General features: G+C 38.8%; 1 protein-coding gene across 1 annotated transcript; it reads left to right on the top strand.

Annotated features, from left to right (window-relative positions):
* Positions 1-1279: 1279 nt before the first annotated feature.
* Positions 1280-9612, top strand: LOC145502240 (uncharacterized). Its single transcript, XM_081481494.1, has 4 exons — positions 1280-1412; positions 2768-4241; positions 6187-6784; positions 8533-9612. The coding sequence occupies exons 1-2, from the start codon at positions 1280-1282 to the stop codon at positions 3793-3795; spliced, it is 1161 nt and encodes a 386-aa protein (XP_081337620.1). The 3' UTR covers positions 3796-4241; positions 6187-6784; positions 8533-9612.
* The last annotated feature ends 11990 nt before the right edge of the window (positions 9613-21602 follow it).

Below are 21602 nucleotides of genomic sequence, written 5' to 3'. Positions count from 1 at the left end.
ACTTATCACAAGCCTTCCAATTTTGATCCGACTCGGCCACCAGGGAAGCGAAGCATGGGAAGCGGCGGAGAGGAATTTACGGACTTCAGCACGAAACTGTATTTCAGTTTAGAATAATGACAAGGTAATCCCGGGTGGTTGGGTTGCTCTCTACGGGAGGCAATACAGTAGAATTCCGATTTCTCGAGCCCTCAAAGCCGTAGATAACAATGCAAAAAGTTCGCCGATTGGAATACGCCTAGAATTACACGTTTGTGTAGTTACTCCAATTAACTTTGGGGAAAAAAAAAAAAAAGAGCGCCTGATCGCAGGCTGCAAAGGTATTTTATTCCTTTGTAACCCCTGCTGTTAAAAACGAACGCGATCAGGCGTTCTTTTTTAGCAGTAAGGGAAATAAAGAATAAACAAAAGAGCGCATGATCGCAGGTTAATACCTTTTTTTTTCCCGGAAGCTGAAGGTAGCGTTTCATGTAGGCGTTAATTTTTTTGCCATGCCGGCGACATTTTGCAGGGTTCCAGGGTTTCCTAGGACTACACGTGCGAGTCGTTGGTTCTCGCAACGAAACTCCTGTCACTCAGATTACTGAAAGTTGTGAATAAATCAACCCCAATTGGAATTAAACAATTCAATTCATATTTCATTCTTTTCGTTGTAAATATCAGTCTTACCGCTTGTGTCTTGTGTATGTATTGCAATTATCCTGAAATCGATGCGTAATTTTGGCTCTGACATTTTTCACAGAATGTCTCAGCTTCTTGGTTTGCGATAACAAAATCGATCAGGAATTGCTTTAAGACTCCCCTTAGCAGTAAAGAATTAGAAATTTCAATGAAAAACAGAAAGTCAAAGATCTTCCCGGACAACACGTCTAATGACTTTGCATAATCACAAACAGGGTGACAAGCACTCTGTCTAGTTCAAAAACGCAAGTATGTCACGAGAGAGTTTCATTTACCAAAGTTTAAGTGGTGAAATTGGAAACCAGCGCAAAATAATTTAATAACTTGTTTCGCGGGTTTAAAGACAATTTGAAATCTTCTGTGGGAACTGAATACTCACTCTGAATTATGCTTTAATCCTCATGAAAACTAATTCTGTGAGCGTAGCAGAAAAGTAAAATGAAAAAGCAAATCAGTGCTTGATCTTTCTAAAACTTACATTTGCAAAGTAGAAGGCAACCATTCTAGATCCTCATACCTGAGGTACTCGTAATTGTTATTATTATTATTATTATTATTATTATTACACATTTAAAGAGACTTTGTTCAGTAGAAGTCAATGAAGAAATATTTCAAGGAATCAAATGTACACGATTATGGCGTCGATAATGTGCAAATGCTTGTTCCACTACTTACATTTGCAAAGTACAAGGCAACCATTCAATATCACCATACTTTAGGTGTTTGCGATTGTAAAAGTTGATCCGCTTTAATATTATTACTATATTAGACCAGGTCTCTTTCGTGGACATAAAAAGCAAACTGGAACGCAGTGACTCATTGTTCAATACCGCCCACACTATCATCATCATCATCATCATCATCGTCATCATCATCATCATCATCATCGTCATCGTCTTCGTCATGGCCGTCATCGTCATCGTCATCACCATCACCATCGTCATCGTCTTCGTCATCATCATCATCATCATCATCGTCATCGTTATCATCATCATCATCGTCATCATCATCATAGCGGAGCTCCGGCGGAGCCCCATACCCATATGAGGAAGAAAAGGAAACCCATGAATTGATTTTCTCATGGTTATCATGGCTAGCGGTATTGCTCGTGGGCGCGTACGCACGACGGCGACGACGACGACGACGACGACGACGACGACGACGACGAGGGAGTCGCGCAAGATGGCGGCCATACTCCAGCTAATAGGTTGACAGAGACATGCACCCTCAGTTGGTAGCAGGTGAATGCCATTTTTCTTGGCGGGATTTTTAAAGAAAAACGATAGCGGAGGTTGATTTGATATTTTTAAGACAGGGTTGCGCTGAAGCAAAAGACAGAAAGCAAGAATTAACAGGCAAAGAAGTAGCGAAGAAGATCGCGAAAAAGACTGAGCGGGCCAGCGCTGGGGAAGGAGGCGAAACAGTACTGAACAATGCCGTGAATTATAGCTAGTCAAGGGCTAGAGAAAGGAGGTGAAATAATATACCGAACAATGCCGTGAACCAAAGCTAAGGAGGGCTATAGAAAGGAGGCGAAAGTACCCGACAAATTGATTCAGAAGACTGCCGAACCTCTCCATGGCCAAGTTCAAAATTCGCGCGAACGTGATGCTGTGCAGCCGTGCAAGAAAATTCAAAAGTCACCTGATTTGGTCAGGTGATGAACAAGAGAAATCAAACGTACCCGAGTGTTTTAGAGAAATTGCAAAACAGTAAACGTAGCGGAAAGAAGTGGTTGATTCGTTGATCTATCGAAAATATAACTTCAGTTTAGTCTTCACAACTTTTGCTGCAAGTTTCTGCCTGGAAGATTTACACTGGCCGAACTGAATTGCCAACTTGCGGTAAGCGACTTTTATTGTTGCGTTTGCTATGAAAATTAACAAGTTTCCTCGGCGATATAAGCTTATTTTCAATTGGAATCCATTAAAAGTCTTCCTTATTTGAAGCCATGCTGTAAGAGATTTTAAAAATTGCATCGTTTTAATTTCGCTCGTCTCTAAACAATTGTTAGCCATCATGCCTTGCGAGGCTGATTAATTTCCCATGATGTCTGTATATCTTGGTTGTTAACCATGTGAGTCAGCCCCCTATTTGGTCACTGTGGACCATTACAGTGACTATTACGAACTTGATCGGCTTCCCTCCATCCAGGCCTCAGCGGTCATACAAGCAACCAAACAACACTTTGGACGTCACGGCGTTCCCCATACCCTCATCACAGACAACGGAGCTCAATTCACATCTGAGGCATTCAAAACATTTGCAGAGAAATATAAATTTCATCACATTACCTCCTCACCTTATTGGTCTCAGTCTAATGGCAGAGCTGAAGCATCGGTGAAGTCTGCCAAACACATTCTTCTCACTGCGGAAGATGTGGACCTAGCGTTACTCTCTGTTCGCAACACTCCACCTGCTGGACACACCTCCCCAGCTCAACGTTTGTTTGGCCGCACCCTTCGCACGGATCTACCACAGTCTGCCGCCACCTTAGAACCTCGCACCTCCCCACGCGACACCGTGGTGCTTGAGCACCTCCACCGCAAATCACAGCAAAAGAAAGCATACGACAAGCGTGTTGGACCACCACTTCCCAAACTACCTCCTGGAAGCTATGTCTACGCCAAGCCACCACCATCCTCCTCAGCTAAGGCTTGGATTCCTGGACAGATAGTGAGTCCTGCTGGTCCACGATCCTACCTAATACAGACTGGCACCTCACAAATTAGACGAAATCGGGCTCAGGTACAGCTTGCCCCCTCTCAAAGCAGTCTAACACCACCTCAGCCCAGGCCTGTACCAACCCTCCCAGATAAGCTGCGACCATATTCATCACGTGCTGGTGTGCCACGACTCCATTTGCCGTCCAGACCAACAGCAGATTCATCACCAGTGCCAGCAGCTGCACCCACAGTACCTTCATCTGAATCATCTCCAGCACCTGAAACCCCACTTCCTGTGTCCCCCTTGCCACCTTGTGCCACCATCCAGCCACCCACACTATCCTCACCAGTGGCACCCTCCCGTCCTGCAGCATCCAGTTCACCTGTTGGACAAACTGTCACCCGGAGTGGCCGAGTAACTCGACGTCCAGCTCGTTACTCAGACTAACTCTTGAACCGACCTGCCTTTTATTTCTTGCAGGTGAACACTACCCATTGCTGTAGACGTCCTGTCGGAGGACGGGATGGACGACCAACCCTACAAACAGGGCTTTGGACCTTATATGATTATTGGGACAAGTACTAAAGAGACAAACAAACTCTCTGAATAGGGACTTGATTGATTAGTTTTATTATTATTATTATGTCTAGTGGTTGTCTGTTTTGTTGAAAAAAAATAAAAAAAATAATATATTTGATGTTCTATTATAAAGAGAAAAGCGTGTTAGCCATCATGCCTTGCGAGGCTGATTAATTTCCCATGATGCCTGTATATCTTAGTTGTTAACCATGTGAGTCAGCCATCTTGGATTCACTCCTTGATTAAAGCTTGATAAACTTAACCGGCTTCGGAGCTTATTACACAATAACACGTGGGTCGCTTTGGAGGTTGCTGTAAGTTGTAAACAAATTATGTTTCCTATCGATTTTCGTCGTCAATTTAAGCTTATAACCTCACATCTAAAAATAAGCTTAACCAAAATCGTACTTGTAAACACGGCCGGGCGAATTTTGAAGTTTTCTCTGATTTAGTTAGCACTGCCGCTTCGTAGACTGCTAAAATTTGTTCTTCTGTTGTTGAAAACTGAACCAAGAAAGGTCTACAAACCATTTTAAGCCGAAGCGAACAGGATTTGCTAAATTTACTTTTGTTCCTATGTGAATATTTGCATATTGTGATTACAAAGTATGGAGATTTCCTCGTTTTGTTAGTTCAATTTATTAGGTTTGGCGAAATGCTTTTGTGAATTCCGAGGTTAAATTGGTTGAAGACTGGTAAAGCTACTGCCAATAAAATGACTGCAAAGCTAAATTAAGCCGTCGGCAAAAATACAGACTCTCAGTAATATTCAAATTTAAGTGTGAATAATTTTTAAACTTTAACACCGCAAGCTTAAACGAATTTTCTTTATCTTCTCTTTTATTCGGCCACCGTTCATTGAAAAGGGATTTGCTGTTGATACTCGAGCTCAGATGTAGTGATATGCATCTTGTGTTTATAATGTAGATTTCCTCGTTTTATTTTGTTGTCTGTCCAATTAGTTCGGTTTGGTGAAATGCTTATATAGTCCAAAATGTCGAGTAGACGATTATGCAAATGCAAATAAAGCTCTGCTTTGATTTTGATTGGCTATTTCATGTTATTTGTGCCATTGCGTTTGGTTGGGGGTACATGGACCCTATTTTCTTAATAAGAGGTTATTCCCCAATGCGGTATTTACACTTAATATGGAAGTGTTCCAAAAAAGTGAAATAGTACTAATTAACTGGGTAAACTGAACAGTGTAATAGAAGTTCTTGCCCTGACCATTTCTCAGTAATAAGAATAACTTTTACATACATATATACACAATTTAGTTGGAGAGAGCGCTCTCCTATCTCCACTCTCTCTCTCTTTGCTCTCTTCTTCACACTAATTTTTTATTTACTAACTTATTAAATGAATGTCACTGACTGTTTTCTTTATTGTGCGTACATACTTTTTTGCTGGTCGAAGAAAGTTTCAGTTTCTTCCTGGCTGTACAGTTTCCTTTCTCCTGTCCTGTACCAATTTGTTTGTGATATAACTTCGTGAATTCTCTATTCTCCTTAAATTTTATCTCATCAGGTTGATAGAATGCACTCTCAGAGTGTTCCATCATTGTCTTCAGTCGCTACAATTTTCCGGAAAAAAGCAATAGTTTTCTTAATTTCCTTTTACTTTGTGTTAGGACTTTTTAGCATGCCTGTAATTGGCCCATGGGCATTACGGGAGAATAATTTTCAAGTAAAGAATTATTTTAAATTGTTATGAATTAAGCATTTCTTTTTATTTTTTATATTTTTTATTTTAGTCGCACGCAATGTTTTATGGTTTTACTGAGGTATACCATGTAAATGTAAATAATGCACTGGAATTGGCCAATCAGAGTGTGCATTATATCGGCTTTAAACACAAACCACATATTATAAACGACTCATATGTAAATGATATTTTTATTACAGAGAACTGGACAGGGCAAGAACTTCTCCTTCTTTTGTGAATTTATATATTAATTCCTCTCAGTGCTGTCAAAATGTCTCAGGAACCTTCATTTCTGATAATCTATTATTTTCCCCAAACCTACAGCACAGAAGCTCACCAAATCCTAACTGATAACTAACATTTGTGTATCTCTAGCCTTTGCTGTGTGCTACATGTATATTCTGTTATCCTGCCTTAACTGCTAGGAAAAATTTTGGCAGAGCTGTTGCAACAGTTTCACTTAAATTGATTTCCAGTAACAGCGCTACACGTAGCAGTGTTATTGAGTATGAACTTTATGGAGGATTTTAAATTTTTATTTTTTTATGATTACAGAGGACAACAAAATATACATGTGTATACATAACCTGATGTTGGTGTTGGTTACAAACCGTAGTTCATAATAGTCATCCTATTACAGGTAAGGGGGAAAAGTTCAGAGAGTTTAGAACATTTCTTCCCCCAGCACACCTTCTGTCTATAGGTGCAATAATTGAGAGGTTATATATATGTACGAAGAGTAATGTAAAGTTACTGTATAAACTTAGCATTAAAATCTGACATTTGAACGCCTCCTTTGCTAAAATTAGTCATGATTTAATTGTTATCACTCCCTGTGAATTCATAGAGATTCCAGAGGCAAATTATAACCTAATGTGGAAGTCCTGTCTTCAAGTGAGGGAAAATGACACAAAAGAGTTACAATGAAAGTAAAGAGAATTGTGAATGTTGATATGGTGTACATTATACATCATGTAAAGGTATTTGGTGAGTGCCAAAGGCATAACATTTCATGTATTGCTTTTTCAGGACAAATTATATAACAGTGACGTTTTAAAAGGTGTGATCAGAAAAATAATGAGTACATTGTCCAGGCAGCATCAGTTTATGGACGGCATATGCAGACAGTAAGAGGAACTGTAAGCACTACCATGTAAGTTAGTTTTATGCTTATGACTTCTTGTTCTTGAATTTTGTGTCATTTCATCACAAGAATAGGTAACGAAAGATGCAATAGTTGTTGCAATATATTTTTGAAGGAAAACTTATAAGTCTGCCTATGCTGGATAACAGCCATGTGTAAACTGAATGTGAAGCAAACAATATGTTAAATATGGGGCAACCCTAAAACCCAGAAACCGGAATCCGGAATCTGGAACCAAAAACCGGAATCCAGAAACTGGAAACCGGAATCCGCAAATCAAAGATAATAAGTTCTTCAAATACGCTAAAATTGTTTTGCTTAGCTTTTCGACTGTAAAAAGTAAGCTGCCAAGTAAAAAGGACCTCAAACTTAACCTTTTTTGAAACAAAAATTCCCCGTCTGTTGAAATTGTGCAACCGTTATTTTTAGTGAGGGCTATGACTATGAGAATCTCAGTAAAGTGCGTCTTAATTTTATTCCAAGCACCTCAAGAGTGCCTAAAATAAGTTTGCTGGTAATTGCCATTTTTTTTAATAAGTGATCTTCAATTTACCGGAAGTATAAATTTATCCTTTATGTCTAGTACATACTGAACAAGATAGAAAATGTCATAGAGAACAGGATATCCATCAGTGGCAGCCCCCTGTACATTGACGGTCACACCCCCAAATTTCGAAGTCCAAGGGCTAACCCATCTGATCTAAATATGAAATTTGATTTTTCCAACAGATACGAGACCAATTCCAGCTTAACACAATTTCCACACTGATACTGTGACAAATCAGCATTTCATATTCTTGGCGGCCATCATATTGAAACAATTTGTAGAACTTCCGTCTGCTTCTCACTTGCTGACAGATCAGACCACATGCTGTTCAAAGATGCTAAAAGACTGCCAGAAACTCACTGCAATAGCCTATAATAGCTTGTTGTTAATGTGCTGCTCACCAGTCTTCTCAGAGCAATTTGATCTAGACAAGAACCGGGCTCTCACCAGGGCCAGCTTGAACAAAAGATGGGTAACTTAGCCTATGAGCAGGCTCTCGTGTTTGGGCTGGGGGTGTGAGTGGCAAAGCCGCATGAAGGCTCTTGGTGACATGCCAATGCAGAAAAACACTAGACACCTATTTAGCCTGCTCAGACAATAGAGACAGATACTAGAGCCTGCTCGCAGGCTATGAGTAACTCTATCCACCCAAAAAATCAGTAACCCTGACTGGATAGTGATGTACCCAATGAATAGCTTTATGCAGCTTTTGAACAACGGGGCCAGATATATAGCTAAGGGTTGTTCAGAACTAGTCAATAACTTTTTAGCAATTACAGTCTGTGGCTGAAGTAAAGCCAAGAAAATAAATAACAACAAAATGATTTTTGCTCATATTTATTTATTAGACATTGCTGAAGTGAATTATTTCTATCATCATTCATAATATCTGGATTCCAGATTCTGGATTCCGGATTTCGGTTTCCAAATTCAGTGTTTTAGGGTTGCCCCAGATGATGTATGTGCATATGTTAATCTTGAATAATCTGAAATTTCAGAGAGTTTAAAAATATCATATCATATCTGTGATGGTTCTGAGGTGGAGGGCTGTTACATGTACATGTAAATGTCTCATGCATGATTTTTCACTCGTTATGATTCAGGTGCAAATAGTTTCTGTATCTGTTGATGTGCAACAATCTACACCAATATTTCAACCTAATAATGTACAGTGTATATTAATTAACCAAATTATGCTGTTTGTTTTTAGTTGGCCAGTGCTACATAGTAATGTGATGTTGAAGTGTACAAATTTACAAACATGCCCAGTGTCAACTTGTGAAATACATGTATATGAACTGGCCAGACAGTGTAGATTACAAAATTCTCTGTCAGGTAAGATGTTTCTTAAACATTATTTTGTAATTAATGATTTCTCAGACATTGTTTTCTTCAAGAAAAGATTCATACCCCACATAGAGGTTTTTTCCCTATTAGAGCTCTTGATTCCTAATACTTTAATTTGGAATTTCTAAAGACTGGCCGTGAATGGGTGTTGGGTGTGAATATCTTCTGGAACTGCACATTCATTCATTGAGTAAGCAAGAGCATCAGTATTTATCGTGACAAACTCTGATTTTCTTCTGGAAGCTGAACTCATATACAGTTGTACAGTTATATGTACAACCAAACAGCCTGGATGACCCTGTGATTGGGACTGTGCACATTTTTGTAACCCTCAATGTTCCAGTTGCTTGTTTGAAGCAAATTGCATTTGCTCTCGAAAGCAAGTGGCGAAGTTCATAACAGTTATGTAAGTTTGCTTTGTATCTCAGGGCAGAGCCTGCCACAGTGAAAGTTGGAGTACCAACCCCTAGCATTTGATTCACTACTAACACTCAGTAAACAGCTAACAATGAAGTACACTGTATATCAAAGAAAGGAATTACATGCCTGTTCCTGTCAGTCAATATATGAACAGGTTACAGATGGGGAGCCTGTATTAAAACATCAAAGATTTTCAAAGCAACCATGGCCTGGTGAGATATTTCTGAGGTAATATAAATTTAAGGTCCTTATGATTGCTTATAGGCATTGATTTTTATTGTAAACAATATCTTCTGAGTGTATTTTTCTTGTGTGCTAATTGTTGGAGAACACAGAGGTCACTGTTATGACAGAGATATTAATTTGTGAAAAGTTCTATAAACAAATGCATCTGGGAACAAATTAATTTATCATGGATGCAGCTTCTGAGAGATCCCCAATATTAATGGAACATACACTGTTCATACAGTACATGTAAAAGAGTTCAGTAATTCATTACTTATGATTGTAATGCTTTGTTTGATTTCTCTGTATTTACAGACAACTTGATGGGATTATAAATTCTGCACCAAGTTCATTGAATAAACTGACTCGGAGGTTCAGTTCTGCAACCCATCCTGTTTGTAGTAATATCATAGCTGCAACATTGTGACAGATACACTGCATTACATTATTAAGAAACACATATTAACTAATTATTTTTAAGTGCCTGTTAATTTAATCAGTTTTTCTTAGAGATAATTTACTCATGGTTTATTTAAATAATTGGCTTTTTGGCTTTGAAATGATATTTATTGAGCTTTTAAATCAATTTTGTGATAATCTGCATTGGACATGGCATAAATTGATATTTTGCCAACACGAAATGGAGAACTGGTCTTAAGCAAAGTTGCAGGATTAGCATTTTTGTAGAAAGAAAGGGTTGAGAAATTTGTGACATTCTACAGACAGCCTTGCCATTTGCAATGTCCGATAAGGTTAATTTGTTCCATTCTGTTGTAGAAATAGTGTTCTCTAATTTATAAATTATTTCAATCTGTTGTTTAAACGATTGCCTTATAACCCCTTGCCTGGCTTTGGTGCATGTAGGATATTGATGTATTTTTTATCCATTTTGCTGTAAATTATCTTAATTGATGTGTCAATCAAAACATATCTTGGATATGCTGGGCTCTTCTGACAAATGTACCTATGCCTCATAACCTTTGAGTGCATTTGGTTGTGTAGTGCAGACAAAATACATGTACATAATATAACTTCCTCTTAGCTCACTGATAATTCTTGGTATAATTTAATCATAGCAAAATTAATTAATGGAATCCAATAACAGCTCTTGTAGTCCACAATGCCAGTCGAAAAAAAGAACAAATCACATTGAAATTGAATAATAAAATTATTATTAGAAGCCTATGCAAGTATTCATGATCAGCAAAAAAAAAATATCGTAATTACCATTCACGCGAGGGTGATTTTGCTTATTGCAAACCCTTCCAGCAGGAGACTCCATACAATAGTGAAGGTGGCTAAATGTATCTTTGGGGACAAGTTAGAAAACAAAACTTTCCAACTTTTCACATATGTATACTGTTTTGGTATTTTTGTGAGATTTCATTTGGTAGAGATTCAGGGACTGAATATATTGTAACCACTGCATTTCAATCAGTCCCCACAACAAAAAATGTGTAAACTTCTTTTGTGTGGGAGTCCCCATGTTAGCTAAGGAAGAATATAATGATTAATAACAATGCCTTGTCTTTCTGAATAAGGTAGGAAAGGACAAGAAATGCCACCAAAAAGCACAGAAGACAGTTCTGTTATGTGATCAAGATTTATGGTGGCTTCCAAGAAATCCTTGAAATCATGGCTCTATATTTCATAATCACACCATCTTACACCTCGATCTGCTGATGTAATACTAGTTCCGGCTGAAACTATTAAATCATTCGCAATTTACCTCATACAAGTTGGATTATTTTCATTAGTAACAACATTCCGAAAAATAACTGAGGAGCTCCGCTTTTAGGCTGGCCTAAATCTATATATTAATTCGTAATATTGTACGCCAACTTAGGATCGAATGCCAGCGCAGCCGGCGAAAATCGAGCCTAGCCCACGCTATGTAATAACCAATCGGAACGAATACGACTTCGAGGATATAAATTGAGCACTTCACTGCTTTCACAGCTCAGTTAGTAAGCTTGTAAGTAAGTGGTGCTTCTGTTGATTCTTGAAAAATCTCAAAAATCTCATTTTTTAGATGTGTCTCACTGATGGATTTTCGCAGTATTCCGGCCAGTTGGCTGTCTTGTTCTAATTCACTCTGGGAAGATCGCTGAGAAGGAAGTAATGTCATGTGGTACGAATGTCCTATTCGTTATTGTTGTACGGTTTCTTGATCGAGCAGCGGTAAAGATAAGCTGTAGCCAAATATTCTGTATACTGGAGTGCATTTCACACTTCTAGGTACAAATGTAGTGCTACGTTGTAGAGTGTGCAAGCTTTGCTCGCTTTGCTCGCATGAAAAAGGTGCCACAGCCTGTGTATTGGATGCCTGACGAGACTGCCGTGGAATTTTGTTCAGCGATTAGTACTTACATATAACATTCCTGTCGATTGTGCCCAGTCGAGAAATGGCGTTTTGTTCTGAATTTAACGCCGGCTTGGTTCTTAGTTTTCAACAAATTTTCCAAAGATCGAATTTTTTGTTTCAATGTCGCATTATAGCATTTCTATACGCTTTTAAACTGCACTTAATTGTATTTAATATATAAATTAGCTGTAATGTATCGTAAAAGTTCATTTTATTTATATTTTAAAATCTAGCAGTATGTGTTGTACACGGCCCCACAAGCTTCCAGCTTTCACTCATGTCGTATATAAATAAAGACAACCTACCTACCTACCTATTTGATCGTATAAGTATACGACTTTTAAAAATCGAGCAACTGGTCAAGCCTTCACGAAATACGTTTTATTTACCGGCTCATTAATGTATCACAGGAAATATTCTCGCCGTGAAAAAGGTCTATATCATATGGGTTCTTTGTAGAATGTGCCGTACTTGTAATTGTGACTGTTTTTTTGCGTGGAAAGCAATGAAAATATTCACACTATAGCCAATTATTCAGTAGTTTAAAAAATTATGCGCTAAATTATGTTTAATATTTACCTATTATTAGTAGAAACTTTTAATGAATTTTCAATTGTACTTTTTCTGTGTATTTGCTATTTGAATTTGTAATTGTAGTTGTTAATGACAATCTATCAAGTTATTTTACTGATCATTTTAAATTAGATAAAAACATACATAGTCATAAGACCCGATCAGCCTCTAACATACATATTGATTACAAAAGGACAGATTATCAGCGACAGTCAGAAATACGTCTGCGTTCGCAGGCTAACAGGTTATGGGAAATTTGCAATAACTTGTAGGGGAGCACAGATTTGGAACAAGTTACCTAAGGAACTGAAAATACTAAAATCGTATATTCTTTTTGAAAATTCTACGAAAGTTTATGTGCGAGATAATATGTATTCCTAGAGTAGAATTATTTTAGACAAGAAGCTCATGTTAGTATTAAAACTTAAAGTATTAATCCATCTGGCATAGTCAAATTAGTATATTAAGATTTGGGGAACTTGTAGAAAAGCTCAGTAGAGCTTGCAAAGATATCCAGTCATTATTAATATCACACGATATTGTTATATTCTGTAGCAGATTTATATCAATTTGTGTAATTAAAATAAAATGGTCAAATTAAAATATAATGGTGAAATAATAAAAGAAAGATGGTCAAAGATTAACAAAATCTTTAGTAATTGACCTTGGTAACATTTACTGATTATAGTTACTTTTCTGGTGTTTTTTCCCCTGAGCAAATATGGCGAAGTTTTCCTATACAGAGTTCAACCGATAGTATATTTGTTAACTTGCTTAGTACCTTTATTTTCTTTCACAAAATGCAAAAATTCGTTAAGTGTATTCCACAGAAATTCTCTCAAATACAGTAACGATCAGAGAGGTAAACTCGACTGAAATTGACTCATTTTTCACTTAAATTTGTACAGATAGAGACATACAAGATTACGCGCCATTACAGCGCCGAGCTACAAACAGCCAAACAAACTCTCACAACATTAAAAAAAACTCAATTGAATTTACTTACAGTGACTTTCCTTGCTATTTTAAGGTGAATAGAGAAATTCGTTCACGAAAATAGATCAACTCGACGGATTTCGCCCGATGTGGCGGTCCGGATGATGGTGATGGTAACAGCTCGAAATCCAATGGCTACTCTGGTTACCGCGCACATATGTTTTATTTTCTTCATAGCCATATGCAACATTATTTCTTTTCTAATCTTTATTTTATAATACTGATGTAAATTTTAAAATTCTGAATGAAGTGCACAATAAAAAAAAAATTGATTGACTGATTGATTTGATTGATTTTGTTTTTCAGGCCGAGGTTGAATAATCTTATTTTTCTGCCGATTTTTGAGGCTGAAAATGTTCTTGTGAATATTCTAAAATTATAGCGTATGACATTTCTGTTTTCGAACTTGCAATTCAAAGGTTTTTCGAAACGAACTATTCAGAGTAGATAGAGACAACCCTTATAAGTTAGTTCTGTACAAAAAACCTGGCAGCTCAGCTTCCCTAGCCATGCACCATATTGCCATTATACCTACTACCTATTTTCATATTACCAGTGGTCACGGCTGTCAGACATGCTTTATGAAGAGGTGCTGTCATAATTCCATGAAGAAGTAAAGGCTTTTTTGGGATAAATTCGGACTCCCAGTTTTGGTCGAAAAAAGCTCTTCAAGTTGAGGATTTCTAGAGGAGCAAATAACTGGAAACTGATTGCGACAGTTGCTGGAATGCCTCGATATAATTTGGTGCTTTCGGTTCGCTTTCTAAAAATACATTTCGGTCAATTTCAATCCATACAAATGTTAATTTTTGAAACGTCATATCGGTGGGCAACGTATGAAATCAAATCAGATGTTTGTTTAAAAGCATTGTTTTTATCATTTAAATAGCCAAAACGTTAAACAAAAGTATTCTTTGTTTCACTAGCTAATAGTTCTCTGATTGGCAAATTTCACTAAACGGTTTAGTGCACGTGAACAATGGCTGCTGTGTCGCAGGTGACTAACAAAATAAGGAAAGTCTCTCCACCACGTTAGATCACTTCAGTTTTGCCGTTGTTGTCCTCGCCTGCGTCATCGTAGTTGATTCTCGCTGTAAAAGTCTGTTGTTTTTTTTTCCTTAAGTGTTTTGAATTTTTTTTTTTTCAATTGAGCGTCATGATTTCTGTGGGGAGTTGTGATTCTGCTGGACCCCGCAATTCGGAGGGACTCGGTGAGCGGCCAAGAGAACTATTGGAAAACAGGTAGGAATTGGCAAAACTAACCTCAATTAGCTGCCTCAGTTTTGTGGATTGCCGCGTTGTTAGATCTTCGATTGTGATGTTAGATTTTTTAGGAAAATACAACTCTTTTTTTTCGATAGCTAAAAAACTGTACTAAGAATTCGTATTTTTCATGAGCCTTCCATATCGAACTTATCTTGCCGCGAAGCGTGGTGGTGGCGCCGTTATTTCTCTCGTAGATAGGTTCACAGTCTGGCATGGGCAAGCTTGATTTGTTAGAAACGGATGTTACTAAAACTAGGAACGGGGAACGGGGAACCGGGATCCAGGAACGGGAGTCTGAGAACGAGTGTACAGCGGTAATCCGCCTGAGAATTCAGCATGGCGGACAAAGGAAAAGAAAAGGGAACAATTTGGGGAAATGTGAGGAAGTGTTACCGTTGTAAACGTGAGTTTCTACCGGCTGTGCCCCAAAATCATGTGCCCAGTACGTTCCTGTTAGAGCAGAGTCCGATTGGTACTGGGATAAACAAAGCATGAAATGGCGCCTGGGGTGAAAATCGAATCGGTATTATCACAAGCTAGGTCCCCAATCGGTCAGGCCACAGTCATTCTTAAATAGAATTTCAAGCCTTCATAGTCTACTCATATCTTCTCACTTTGTGCGCGAGCTGTCATATCAATATTCAAAAAATAGCAACACGCAATATGATATCGAGGACAAGTGACATAGCACATGACCATCTTTGAACGTGGGCCGTCTGCTGTCTTCGCATTCGGTAGCATGGCGGCCTTTCGGAGATCGGCAAGTTAGCTGGCAAATCAGGTAACCAGCGGATAAATAACCTGTGGCCTAGCTGCTTTGATATAGACAAAATATATGAAAAACAAGCAAAGAATATCCAAAATAATGCTAATGTTGGTGAAAGATGACCGCGGAAAAGCGACTGCATGACACTCGGTATGTTTTTAGATGACATGTTGTCACGCATCAGACGAAAAACAATCTTCATTCTCTGTCTGTGTTTTGTACCCAGTCTGCAGTCTGCAGTCCGCATTTTGTACCCGGTCTGCAGTCTGCGTTTTGTACTGACCGATTGGGGTAGCATGTAATAACACCGATTCGATTTTCTCTTCAGGAGCTATTTCATGCTTTGTTTATTTCAGTACCATATTGGACTCTGGGGCACAGCCGGTAGAAACTCACGCTTACAACCGTAACCATCTCTCATATTTCCCCAATTGTTCCCTTTTCTTTTCCCTTGTCTGCCATGTTTAATTCTTAGGCGGGTCACCGCTGTACACTCGTTCCCAGACTCCCGTTCCCGGTTCCCCGTTCCCCGTTCCCCGTTCCCCGTTCCCCGTTCCCCGTTCCTAGTTTTAGTAACATCCAATCAGAAACATGAATGGTTCATGCATGACGTTTCATTCGATGCATTTGACACGGATTATGGCTCAAACAATTCACTTCAATTCATCAACTTTTGGTCGGACGGAAACGGCAATTAAACCAAAAATAACTTTCGAATACTCTTATTTTAACATACAGCTCGAATACTAGCTTACGACTCGGATACAACTCGACACTGTTCACACTGTTCGCTAGATTCACACAAGTCGATGAATAATTATGCTATATACACAATTCTTACGAAATGTCTCACGAAATTATTGTGGTCAAGCGTTTATTATTGTGGTCAAGCGTTTATTCTTAAACAATGTCTTCCGAACACACTTCATTCTGTTCCTTGTACAAAGCTGAAATTTACATACGTAATGCAGAGCCGTAGCTAGCGCAGGGGCAAGGGGGGAGGGGGGCAATTTTAAACTTTCTGGAGTGTTAGGTGTTAACTTTACTAAGTTTAGTTTTTTTGCGTGTTAATTACAGAGTGTTTCTAAGGACACGTCCACTCTGAAATAACTGAACCGTTTGTGTTCGAATTAAATGGACGATCCTCCTCAATTTGATGAGGCGAACATTGTTTAAGGTCTGGTAATTTTACAGTTTTCCTTGCGCGCAAGTTGTTGAGCAACTCATAGAAAGTGGCATAAGAGAGGGAGTAACAATATTGACAATGACAATAACCAGAGTGATGTGGGTATATAGGTGCGATTGCGCGTTTTCCTTTTATTTGAAACGCATTCGTTTCACTCGCGGTACAAACGGCTATTGCCAAATACCACTACAGGTCTTGCTACTACCTATAATAATATCAAACAGCAGAATAAAAATGTTATTATTGTTCTAAATCGAGGGATAAGAGTATCGATTTTGAAACACTAAGCACAAAGATCTTTGCATCGCCTGTAGGTTATCCTACTGTTTGATTTTTCTTGGCTCTTGTTTTAATGGATCTCACTAAAAAAGTTCACGTTAAAAAGCAACGACGTTTCGACCGTTCGACGGTCATTTTTAAGTTGAAAAGTAAAATATTTGCATGCGCCCAAATATATACAATCGATTATAAAAATGCTAATGAGACACTGACTAAAACTCTGAAATATTTACATAGAAACAATGCAAGAAAATTTGGGCATGAGTAATAAAAAACGCTAATGCCATAGAAACGATTTAAAAAACAGCCTTTATCGCCTTAGGGTCGAACGGTCGAAACGTCGTTGCTTTTTAACGTTAACATTTTGTGAAATCCGAAGTGAAATCCGTTTCTAAAAATTTGTTGATTCTTGTTTTAACGGTTCAACGAATGTGAATCGGCATACTGCAAAATACAGTAAGCCTGTGAATCATTTCAAGTAAGAAATAAATATTATAGCAGACCGGACCAAGTCACGTGTGATGAATAATATTGAAAGGAAGCGTGTTGTAGGGCTTTATTAGGCGAAACAGCCAGAATGTGATCGACTGATGTGCGTATGATTGACAACTACAATAGGTGTGATTTCGCGTTTTCCTTTTGTTTGACCCGCATACGTATCCGCAACACATTCGTAACTGTTTTGACCGAGCCTAGTCGTGGTCGTCTTCGCCTGTGTCGTCGTTGTAAATTCTCACTGTAAATGTGTGATTTATCGAAAAACATTTAAAAATTATCCGCCAACTGATTAAGCATCATGACTTCTGGGGGGAGTTTTATTTCTATTGGGCCCTACAGTTCGGAGAGACTTGATGAGCGACCAAGAGAACTACTGGAAAACAGGTAGGAAGAAGGACCGTACGACGGAGGGACGAATAAGTGAAAATGCGCCAACTGATTTTGTCCGGGGATTGGGATGTTTTTCGGTGTTCTGAGGAAACTTTAATTAGATTGTTCGATGGCTTTTAAAAAGATTTATTACAAGTCTTTGAATTTTGATCGGACAGCTACGAAGCCAACGAAGCTTCCGAGCCGCGCATGTAAGTGTACGGATAAAATGCACAGATTGTGTTTGTTATGTAAACCAACAAGACAGCGTTTTCCCCAGATCGTCAAAGCTTTGCAGTTCTTTTTCGAATAAGGTTAAGGCAATTCCGGCCGGTTGGTTTTGTTCTTTATAGAAGGAATGCAGTTGAATCCGGATTTTTCGAACCTCTCGATAATTCAAACTAAAAGTCATTTCACTCTCCTCAGTCGAACACTGTACTTTAAGCCCCGATCACTCGAACTACCCAATTTTCAAAACCAATTATTGTTTCCCTTGAGGGAGGGAGATTTAAAAAAAAAAAAGAATTTTCCGCTTAGTTATGCTCAAATATCCTATTGTCGCATGTGCTCGGTTTTTCTAATTATGCACAACTTGTGAGAGGTTGTTTGCTTGATTGTTTATCGGAATTGAAGGATTAAATAATTAACGTTCGGTTGAGCGAAGCGAATTAAAACGTAAGCAAGGAATCGCTGGAGCTGGAGAACAAGTGTATTTTTACGTGCATTTGATCAGAGGTGGCATTGTTGCCGAGCCATCTTTTGATACTTATATATAGCACATGCATTGCACATGCATATGATTAGTAGTTGGCTATGTAATACGTAAATCGGACAATATGTTGAACGATATACCTGGGTCGCTACTGTAAGGACTGCTTATTGTTAAATTCTCTACCTCAATTTATTGAAAAAGTTCTAACAAACAATTGATTTGTTTAAAAAATCAACAACTTTAAATCGGAACGAACTTTTGAAACACCCTGTAATATGTGAATCGGACAAAAACTTGGACGGTTTACTGGGCCGCTACTGCTAGCGCCACTTTTTGTCCCAGTTGGTAGCAACTATCTATGATTGGGACGAAATATTTCTTGCAGATCTCTTATCAACATGGAATTTAAAGCTTAAGGTATCAATCCTGTCTGGATATCGCGTAATGCAAAACAACAAACACTTCTGCGGGTCACCCGATCGTGGACATTTTCAAACGTGTCATCGTCTAAAATCTCCTTAGTTTTTGCACAAACATCTCAGCAATGCGCCGAGTAGGAAAGAGCAGGATTGTTGTCTTCATTCGGCGTGCAACGCAAGCGAATTGAAAAAATTGGGGGATTCCCCGAACACGATATGACTCAGTGATTGGTTGAAGCGACACACGCTTTAGCCCACGCAGTTATCTAATGGCTCGTCACGCACTCCTAGATCCTCCCTACGGTACAAACCCAGGACGGATACACGCTTCCACGCCGAAATAGAAACTATACTTTCAGAGAGTGATGGCTAAAACTTTAGTTTTGTCTTGGCGCTCGTCAGTCCATCATATCCTCGTTTCTTCCGTTCTTGCTTGTAGTTTCCGGCAAACGAGCAAATACAAGCAATTAGTTTCTATTGATCATATATGTCAAGCATGACGTAGTGTTTTTTATTTCAAAACATTATCTTCCTGCAAACTGTCCGGCCCCTTTCCCTTTCATTTCGTGATTTATTCATCAACTACGGCTGATTGGCCACTAAGTAATGATATCAGATATCATGATCTGATTGGTTAAATCGCTGATTTTTGACATTTTGATCAGCACATTGTTTTTAGACAGGTTTTTTGAGGTTGTAATCTCTTCGAATCCAAAGAATGCGAGGTGGACGTCTTTCGACGGGTGGGTGTGTAAATTTCCGATCATCTGATAACCAATCGGAACGAATATTACTTCGAGGGTATAAAAGGAGCACTTCACGACTTTCACAGCTCAGTTACTGTAAGCCAGGCTGTACGTAAGTGGTACTGCTGTTGATTCTTGACAAATTTCAACAACTCAAAAATATCATCTTTTAGACATTTCTCACTTGTCTAACACGATGGATTTTCGGAGTACTTCGATCAGTTGGCCTTCTTGTTCCAATTCACTCTGGGAAGGAAATAATGTCATGAGGTACGAATGTCCTTCGTTATTGTTGTACGGTTTCTCGATCGAGCGGTGGTTATTTTATATTTTGTATAGAGTGCATTTCACACTCCAAGGTACAAATTTAGTGCTACGTTGTATAGTTTGCAAGCTTTGCTCGCAAGAAAGAGGTGCCGAAGCCTGTGTATGGAATGCCTGATGAGGTTTTGTTCAGCGAGTGGTACTTATATAATAATAATAATATTTATTGCTAAATCAGTATTTAGTCGCTCATTCTGACTCGTTCTTTTGTACTTTCACAACATCTTGAATTAGATCAATTCATGCTCGGGTAAAACATATAAGTATAATTTTGGTGACGCGAATGCCTTTGATGGACACTGCTACCAATGCAAACATCTCCTCCAGCGATAAATCCGCCTACGCTCGGCAAACGATGTCTCGTCACGCCACACGATAGTAGATTTGCCAATGATTTGTGTAGTAGACAAGAAGAGTGTAAACTTGGAACAGTGCTTCAAATGCGTCTTATTGGGTTTTTTTGAACTGGTTTACCGAGGGAAATCTTGTAGGACAACTCTGAAATCTTTAATTTGAAACTGACTAAGTTTTAAGATAAAAAATAAAAAATTCCAAAGCAATTCCAAATTGGCAAGGCGCACGGTCAGGGTCATTCACGCGCCATTCATACGTCGCGCGTACGGCACTAAAAATAATTTTCTGGAGGGCGCACAGTCCGCACAATGAGTGATCCTAGCACGATGGCGCCACAAGAGGAGAGCGCTCCAAACGCTGCAACGAAAACAACACAGGAAACCGTGAACGAACTCGCTCGAGATGAAAAGCTCTTGTCAACGGAAGTGCCCAGGAAAAGCAAGAGAGGACGCCCGAGAAGAAACTTTCCGGAGGTACAACTGTGTGTGTTGTGAATGTAACTTGTTACGGATAAATTTCATTGCTCGCGCCGTCGCGAAGTTGGCACTGAATTGTCACATGCAGTCATATTTGACTAAATTTATAATGCATAATGATCAATTCCGATTGACTATAGATCACGCGAGAGCCAATCACAGCGGCGCCTCTAAGTTGTATTAGTCAAGGTCAAGGTCAGTCAATGGAAACCAACAAGACAGCGTTTTCCCTTGATCAAAGCTTTGCAATTTTTTTTTAGAATAAGAATAAGGCAATTCCGGCCGGTTCGATTGTTCTTTAATCCCGATTTTTTCGAACCTCCCGATAACTCGAACTAAAAGTCATTTCCGTCCAGAATTACACGTGAGAGATTCAATAAATTGCGTCGCGCGTTTAAAGACATTTGAAATCTTCGGTGGAAACTGAATATTCACCCCGACTATGCTTTAAAACCCGTGAAAACAAATTCTGTTAGCGTAGCAGAAAAGGGAAGTGAAAAAGCAAATGCTTGATCTTTTTAAAACTGATTTGCAAAGCGCGAGACCATCATTCTATATTCTCATACCTGGGGTATTTGCGATTGTAAAAGTTGACCCCATCATGTCTTTATTAGTCAGCTCTTGCTTTTACTCCACCATGCTTCTTTCTTGGAAATGAAATCAAAGGTTGCATTGTTGCCGAATTATCTTTTGATACTTGTATGTAGCACGTACTCATATGATCTGGGGTAGTTGGCTATGAAATATTAAAGTGAATCGGAGAGTAAATTGGATGTTGTACTGGGCCGCTACTGGATCATGTAAGGACTGCTCATTGTTCCAACTGGTCGGCAACTGTCTATGATTAGGACGAAATATTTCTTGCAGACCTTTATCGACATGGGATTCAAAGCTAAGGTATCAAACCTCGTCTGGGTATCGTGTAATGCAAAACATCAAACACTTCGTAGGTCTGCCTA

This window comes from Orbicella franksi, chromosome 11 (genome assembly GCF_964199315.1).
Source record: "Orbicella franksi chromosome 11, jaOrbFran1.1, whole genome shotgun sequence".
NCBI lineage: Eukaryota > Metazoa > Cnidaria > Anthozoa > Scleractinia > Merulinidae > Orbicella > Orbicella franksi.
This window is presented reverse-complemented; position numbering and strand designations above follow the sequence as displayed.